This window comes from Heterodontus francisci, chromosome 32 (assembly GCF_036365525.1).
Source record: "Heterodontus francisci isolate sHetFra1 chromosome 32, sHetFra1.hap1, whole genome shotgun sequence".
Lineage (NCBI taxonomy): Eukaryota > Metazoa > Chordata > Chondrichthyes > Heterodontiformes > Heterodontidae > Heterodontus > Heterodontus francisci.
The window spans coordinates 55,672,123-55,679,804 of NC_090402.1; the positions used below are offsets into that span (position 1 = coordinate 55,672,123).

General features: G+C 46.1%; 1 protein-coding gene across 1 annotated transcript; it reads left to right on the forward strand.

The window, feature by feature from the left end:
- Positions 1 to 2,509: 2,509 nt before the first annotated feature.
- On the forward strand, positions 2,510 to 3,450 carry LOC137347526 (notch-regulated ankyrin repeat-containing protein). Its single transcript, XM_068011980.1, has one exon. It carries the CDS (start codon positions 2,767 to 2,769, stop codon positions 3,106 to 3,108), a length of 342 nt encoding a protein of 113 aa, XP_067868081.1. The 5' UTR covers positions 2,510 to 2,766; the 3' UTR covers positions 3,109 to 3,450.
- Positions 3,451 to 7,682: the final 4,232 nt, after the last annotated feature.

Below are 7,682 nucleotides of genomic sequence, written 5' to 3' on the forward strand. Positions count from 1 at the left end.
TCTCTGTATATATCTGAATATCTCTGTCTATCTGAATATCTCTGTATATATCTGAATATCTCTGTATATATCTGAATATCTCTGTATATATCTGAATATCTCTGTATATATCTGAATATCTCTGTCTATCTGAATATCTCTGTATATATCTGAATATCTCTGTATATATCTGAATATCTCTGTATATATCTGAATATCTCTGTATATATCTGTATATCTCTGTATATATCTGAATATCTCTGTCTATCTGAATATCTCTGTATATATCTGAATATCTCTGTATATATCTGAATATCTCTGTCTATCTGAATATCTCTGTCTATCTGAATATCTCTGTATATATCTGAATATCTCTGTATATATCTGAATATCTCTGTATATATCTGAATATCTCTGTATATATCTCTGTCTATCTGAATATCTCTGTATATATCTCTGTCTATCTGAATATCTCTGTATATATCTGAATATCTCTGTATCTATCTGAATATCTCTGTATATATCTGAATATCTCTGTATATATCTCTGTCTATCTGAATATCTCTGTATATATCTGAATATCTCTGTATATATCTGAATATCTCTGTATATATCTCTGTCTATCTGAATATCTCTGTATATATCTGAATATCTCTGTATATATCTGAATATCTCTGTATATATCTGAATATCTCTGTCTATCTGAATATCTCTGTATATATCTGAATTTCTTTGTATATATCTGAATTTCTCTGTATCTATCTGAATATCTCTGTATATATCTGAATATCTCTGTATATATCTCTGTCTATCTGAATATCTCTGTATATATCTGAATATCTCTGTATATATCTGAATTTCTCTGTCTATCTGAATATCTCTGTATATATCTGAATATCTCTGTATATATCTGAATATCTCTGTCTATCTGAATATCTCTGTATATATCTGAATATCTCTGTCTATCTGAATATCTCTGTTTATATCTGAATATCTCTGTCTATCTGAATATCTCTGTATATATCTGAATATCTCTGTATATCTGAATATCTCTGTATATATCTGAATATCTCTGTCTATCTGAATATCTCTGTATATCTGAATATCTATATCTGAATATCTCTGTATATATCTGAATATCTCTGTCTATCTGAATATCTCTGTATATCTGAATATCTGTATCTGAATATCTCTGTATATATCTGAATATCTCTGTATATATCTGAATATCTCTGTATATATCTGAATATCTCTGTCTATCTGAATATCTCTGTATATATCTGAATATCTATATCTGAATATCTCTGTATATATCTGAATATCTCTGTCTATCTGAATATCTCTGTATATCTGAATATCTATATCTGAATATCTCTGTATATCTGAATATCTATATCTGAATATCTCTGTATATATCTGAATATCTCTGTATATATCTGAATATCTCTGTCTATCTGAATATCTCTGTATATATCTGAATATCTATATCTGAATATCTCTGTATATATCTGAATATCTCTGTATATCTGAATATCTCTGTATATCTGAATATCTCTGTATATCTGAATATCTATATCTGAATATCTCTGTATATATCTGAATATCTCTGTATATCTGAATATCTCTGTATATCTGAATATCTATATCTGAATATCTCTGTATATATCTGAATATCTCTGTATATCTGAATATCTATATCTGAATATCTCTGTATATATCTGAATATCTCTGTATATCTGAATATCTCTGTATATCTGAATATCTATATCTGAATATCTCTGTATATATCTGAATATCTCTGTCTATCTGAATATCTCTGTATATATCTGAATATCTCTGTATATATCTGAATATCTCTGTCTATCTGAATATCTCTGTATATATCTGAATATCTATATCTGAATATCTCTGTATATATCTGAATATCTCTGTCTATCTGAATATCTCTGTATATATCTGAATATCTATATCTGAATATCTCTGTATATATCTGAATATCTCTGTATATCTGAATATCTCTGTATATCTGAATATCTATATCTGAATATCTCTGTATATATCTGAATATCTCTGTATATCTGAATATCTCTGTATATCTGAATATCTATATCTGAATATCTCTGTATATCTGAATATCTCTGTATATCTGAATATCTATATCTGAATATCTCTGTCTATCTGAATATCTCTGTATATATCTGAATATCTCTGTCTATCTGAATATCTATATCTGAATATCTCTGTATATATCTGAATATCTCTGTATATCTGAATATCTCTGTCTATCTGAGTACCTGAATTTCGCTGTGCGCTGTGTGAATATCTGTGTGTATTTCTCGCTGGGAAGATCTGCTCTCCTGGTTCCCACGCTCCAGAATTTTAATGAATTAACTGGGGCCCCGCCCCGCCTGTGACAGAGATGCAAACACCGCCCCTGCGCCACGTGGGGCAGCATCCAATCAGCACGAAGGGGGGGATGGGCGTCGCGACACTATTGGCCAATGCTGTGGAATACCGAGACGGCCAGCGTTCCATTGTCATGGTAATATCCCCGCTCGGCGGTCAAAAGGAGCAGCAGCGGCGGGTGGCTTCACAGCAGCGAGAAGGGAAACGGAGAGGCGGTAGAGTAGAGGCTGGGAGCGGGACCCGGGCAGAGGGAGAGGGGTGCCCGGGACACGGAGCGGCCGATTGACTGGGACGGTGAACTGAGCGATCGGAGCGGGCTGGCCACGGGGAAGGCAGGAGGGCTCGGGCCGTAGAGCGGGCGGCCCTCGGGAGGCCGGAGCCATGAGCCAGGCCGAGGTGTCTCCAGCCGCCGCCCCGCAGCGGATGTTCCAGGAGGCGGTGAGACGCGGCAACACCCGGGAGCTGCAGTCGCTGCTGCAGAACATGGCGGACTGTCCGTTCAATGTGAATTCCTTCGGGCCCGAGGGGCAGACCGCGCTGCACCAGTCCGTCATCGCCGGCAACCTAGAGCTCGTCAAGCTGCTCGTCAAATTCGGCGCCGACATCCGCCTGGCCAACCGCGATGGCTGGAGCGCCCTGCACATCGCGGCCTTCGGCGGCCACCAGGACATCGTGCTCTACCTCATCACCAAGGCTAAGTACGGGGCCAGCGGTGGCCGGTGAGGGCCGGACCGGGCGGGCCCTTCCCAGACTGCGGGCCCGAGGCCCAGACTGTGTAACCCGGGCCGGATCGGGCCGCCGGCATCTACCTCACTGGCCCGGACTCGGAGTGGTCGTCTCCCGGCGGCCGGGCGCAGCATCGCGTACAGGACAGGGACCGAGCCGCGGGGACCGTGGGGAAACGCGGCAGCCCCCGGCTTCACATACAGGGCAGGGCCCGGCTTCAGAGACTGTGGGGCGCTCTGGCGGCGGGGACGGGGAGAGAGATATTCACCCCAGTGCCTTTCTCCTTCCCCAGGGGGGGTATTGACCCCAATGTGCCTCCCCTTCCGGGGCGGGGGGGGGGGGGGGGTGGAAGAGATATTTACCCCAGTGTCCCACCCCTTCTCTGGGGGGGAATATTCACTCCAGTGTCTCCCCTTCCCCTGGGGTGGGGGGTTTGGATATTCACTCCAGTGTGTCTCCCCTGGGGAAGGGTTGGATATTCACTCCAGTGTGTCTTCCCTGGGGGGGGGGGGGGGGGGTTTGGATATTCACTCCAGTGTGTCTCCCCTGGGGAGGGGTTGGATATTCACTCCAGTGTGTCTTCCCTGGGGGGGGGGGGGGGTTTGGATATTCACTCCAGTGTCTCCCCTTCCCCTGGGGTGGGGGGAGGGGGTGGTGGTTGGATATTCACTCCAGTGTGTCTCCACACCCTTGGGATATTGGAACAGAGTGTGGGGCCCTTTTTGGGATAATCACCCTGTGTTTCTCCTCCTCACTGCCCTTCTTTCTCCTTCTGTCCCCCCCACCCCTCGAATATTCATCCAGTGTGGGGAGCCCCTCCACTGACACCCCTCCTGGATATTTACCCAGTGTCCTCTTTCCTGCTGCTCCCAGGGGATATTCATCCAATGCAGGCCTCCCCCAGCCCCCAGTGTTATTCAGACACACTGTGGGTGGCCCATTATGGGCATGACCTGTTTGTTATGCTGCGGTCACGATAAGGCAATGATGTATCAATAAACAATGTAAAACATGGTGACGGTGTTCGCGTGCAGTCTGGGATTAAAGTACGGGATGGGGATGCGCAGATCCATCACCTTGCTCCACACACTCCATCTTCTATTGCAATAGGTCTCCGTGCTCCGTTTGGTACATGAGATCAATTGTGCAGAATTGTAGAATCTTACAGCTCAGAAAAAGGCCATTTGTCCCATTGTGCCTGTGCTGGCTCTTTGAAAAGGCAGTTTAGTTCGTCCCACTGCCCTGCTCTTTCCTCGTAGCCCTGCAATATTTCCTTTTCACGTATTTAGTAAAATTCCTTTTGAAATTTACTATTGAATCTGCTTCCACCACCCTTCCAGGGAGTGCATTCCAGGTGGTCATAAGTCACTGCATTTTAAAAAAGAAACTCCTCTCCCCTCGGCTTCTTTTGCCAATTGTCTGAAATCGCTGCCTCTGATTGCTGACATTCCTGGCAGTGGAAGCGATTTCTCCTTATCTTTATCAGTCCCACCTCCCTATTATTTTAAACATCATGTATTTTGGAATGAACTCATGTAAGTATAGCTGGTGTTTGGACAGAATCTGCATCCCTGTGTACTGCCTGCAGTGTTCCTGATGCCTGTACCACCCTACCATCTGTACCTCTGTCTGCCAGCATAGAACATGGAACAAAATACAGCACAGAAGGAGGCCATTCAGCCCGTCATGTCTGCACCGACCGAATAAGCTATCCACCCAAACTAATCCCATGTGCTGCCTCAGCTGCCCCCTCCGCCCACGCTTGCTCTGTGTACCTTCCCTCCATCCACATGTGCTGCTCGCACTGCCCCTTCTGTGCATGTCCAGTTCTGATGACCGGTCACATACCTGAAACGTTAACTCTGCTTATCTTTCCACAGATGCTGCCTGACCCGCTGAGTATTTCCAGCAGTTTGTTTTTTATTCCTTCTGTGCATGTTTGGTTCTAACGGCGTGCTACCCAGGTGTGTTGTCTAACCCCCTCTGCCTGTGCATGTGCTGCCTGAATCACCCAGCCATCTAAAACTGAGTGTATTATAGCCAAATGTATGGATGGTACAAAGTAGGGAGGCAAATTGTGAGGAGGCCACAGTGTCTGCAAAGAGATAGGTTAAGTGAGTGGACAAAAATTTGGCAGATGGAGTATAATGTGGGAAAATGTGTGGTTGTCCCCTTTGGTAGGAAGAATAGAAAAGCAGAATATTATTTAAATGGAAAGAGGCTACAAAATGCTGCGATAGAGGGATCTGGGTGTCCTTGTACATGAATTACAAAAAGTTAGCATGCAGGTATGGCACATAATTGGGAAGGCAAATGGAATGTTGGCCTTTATTACAAGGGGGTTGGAGTATAAAAGTAGGGAAGTCTTGCTACAACTGTACAGGGTATTGGCGAAATCGCACCAAGAGTACGGTGTACAGTTTTGGTCTCCTTACTTCAGGTGGGATATACTTGCATTGGAAGCACCTTCAGAGAAAGTTCACTAGGATGAAGGGGTTGTCTTGTGAGGAAAGGTTGGGCCTATACTCATTGGAGTTTAGAAGATTGAGGTGGCTTGAAAGGGCAGATACTGAGAGGATGTTTCCCCTCATGAGAGAATCTCGAACTAGGGAACACAATTTCAAAATAAGGGCTCTCCCTCTTAAGACTAAGATGAGGAATTTCTTCTGAGTCTTTAATCTTTGGCATTCTCTTCCCCAGACAGCAGTGGATGCTGGGTCATTGAATATATTCAAGGCTGAGTTAGACAGATTTTTGATCTACAAGAGAGTCCTGGGTTATGGGGGGCAGGCAGGAAAGTGGAGTTGAGGCCACGTTCAGATCCGCCATGATATTGAATAGCAAGAGCATGCTCGAGGGGCTAGCTGAATGGCCTATTCCTGCTCCTGTTTCTTATGTTCTGTGCCCACGTGACCTCCTTGTACTAGCCATACCACTTGTAAACCCTCTGTGTTTGTTGCCTGTATTTTCTCTCCCCACAAGGGCTTTCGGTACTGCCCCTTCTGCCCACATATGCCTTTAATGCCCCTGTGTCTGTTTGAGCTGTTACCCTACCCCCGCCTGTGTGTGCGCTCCTTGCACTAACCCTGCTGCATATATTTGTTCTACTATGTGTGCTGCCTGTACTGTTCCTGCCACCTCTGTCCATGTGGGCTGCCTGCTGGCTATATCACCCTCTCTGCCTACCTATGCTGCCTGTTCTTCCCACAGGTGCTGCTTGTAATGCCCCTCTGCCTGCATGTATTCTGCTATCTCTGTAGGGGTGTGCTGCCTGTACTGTCCCTGTCATGTGTAACCCGCCTCTGGTACTCACTCTGCATGTGCTACTTGTATTGCTTTGGACCCATGTGTGCCAGCTTTATCCCCTCTCCTGTGGGCTGCAGTACACCCCTCTGCTCATCTGCCTGTCTGTGGGTGCTGCCTGTAACCCCTGTTCCATGTGTGTTAACTGTACTCTCACTGCCCATGCATGCTGCCTGTACCAACCTTCTGCCCACATGCTGTCTGTAACATTGCCTGTAGCGTTACTGTCACTGTACCCGTTTGCTGCCTGTACTGTCCCTGCTGCCTGTACTTTCCCTGCCACCTGTACACCCTGTGACCATGCGTGCTGCCTGCACTGCCCTCTGTCTGCATGTCTTCTCTGTACACCTTTTCTCTTGCATGCTGCCTGTACTGCCCCTCTGTTCGTGTTTGTTTCCTGTACATACACTCTGCCAGTGTGTACTGGCACCTTATCCCTCTTGCGCTGTAGGCACTGGTCCTGCTGCCTGCATCTTCTCTGCTTGTGCATGCTGCCTGTACCAGCACAACTGCCTGTGTCCTTCTGCCTGAATGTGCTATTTATAAAGCCCCTCTGGCTGTATATGCCACTTAACTCCTTTTGCCTACATGTACTGCCGATGCCACCCGTACTCCCCTCTGCCCAGGTCTGTTGCCTGTACCCCGCTGTCTGCATGTCCTGTTGCAACTGCCCCTCTGCCTGTAATGTCCCTGCCACTGCTACACCTCTGCCTGCATGCTCTGCCTGTACCACCTCTTCTGTCCACACATTTTCTCTACCATCACCTGTACTCTCTGCTGTGTACTGTCTGTTTCACCCTCTACTGTCTGTACTATCCCTGCCACCTGTACCCACTGTCCATTTGTGCTGTCTGTACCCCTCTGCCCTATGTGCTGCCTCTATCCTGTCTGCCCATGAATGTTGCTTGTAACATTCATTTGTCTGTACGTGCTGGCTGGACTGCCCCCTCTGTCACCTGTCCTCTTCCACGTGTGCTGCCTGTAACTCCCTTCTGCTTGCATGTACTGTGTATCCCTCCAGCTGCCTGTATGCATTGCCTGTACTGGCCCTGTCATTTGTACCATCTCTGCCAATGCACACTGCTTCTACCGCCCGTACTACCTATACCATCTGCCTTTACCTGCGTCTGCTGCTGGTATCCCTCTGTCCGCATGTACTACCTGTACTGTCCCTACTGTGTACATTCCCACCTCCCCCCGCTCATATATGCTGCCTGTGCCTCCCAGCAACCTGTACCCCCTAAGCCATTGTATGCCCCTGTATCACC

Excerpts from the sequence above, each read along its gene's own strand:
- LOC137347526 (XM_068011980.1), top strand. The coding sequence starts at position 2,767 with ATGAGCCAGGCCGAGGTGTCTCCAGCCGCCGCCCCGCAGCGGATGTTC.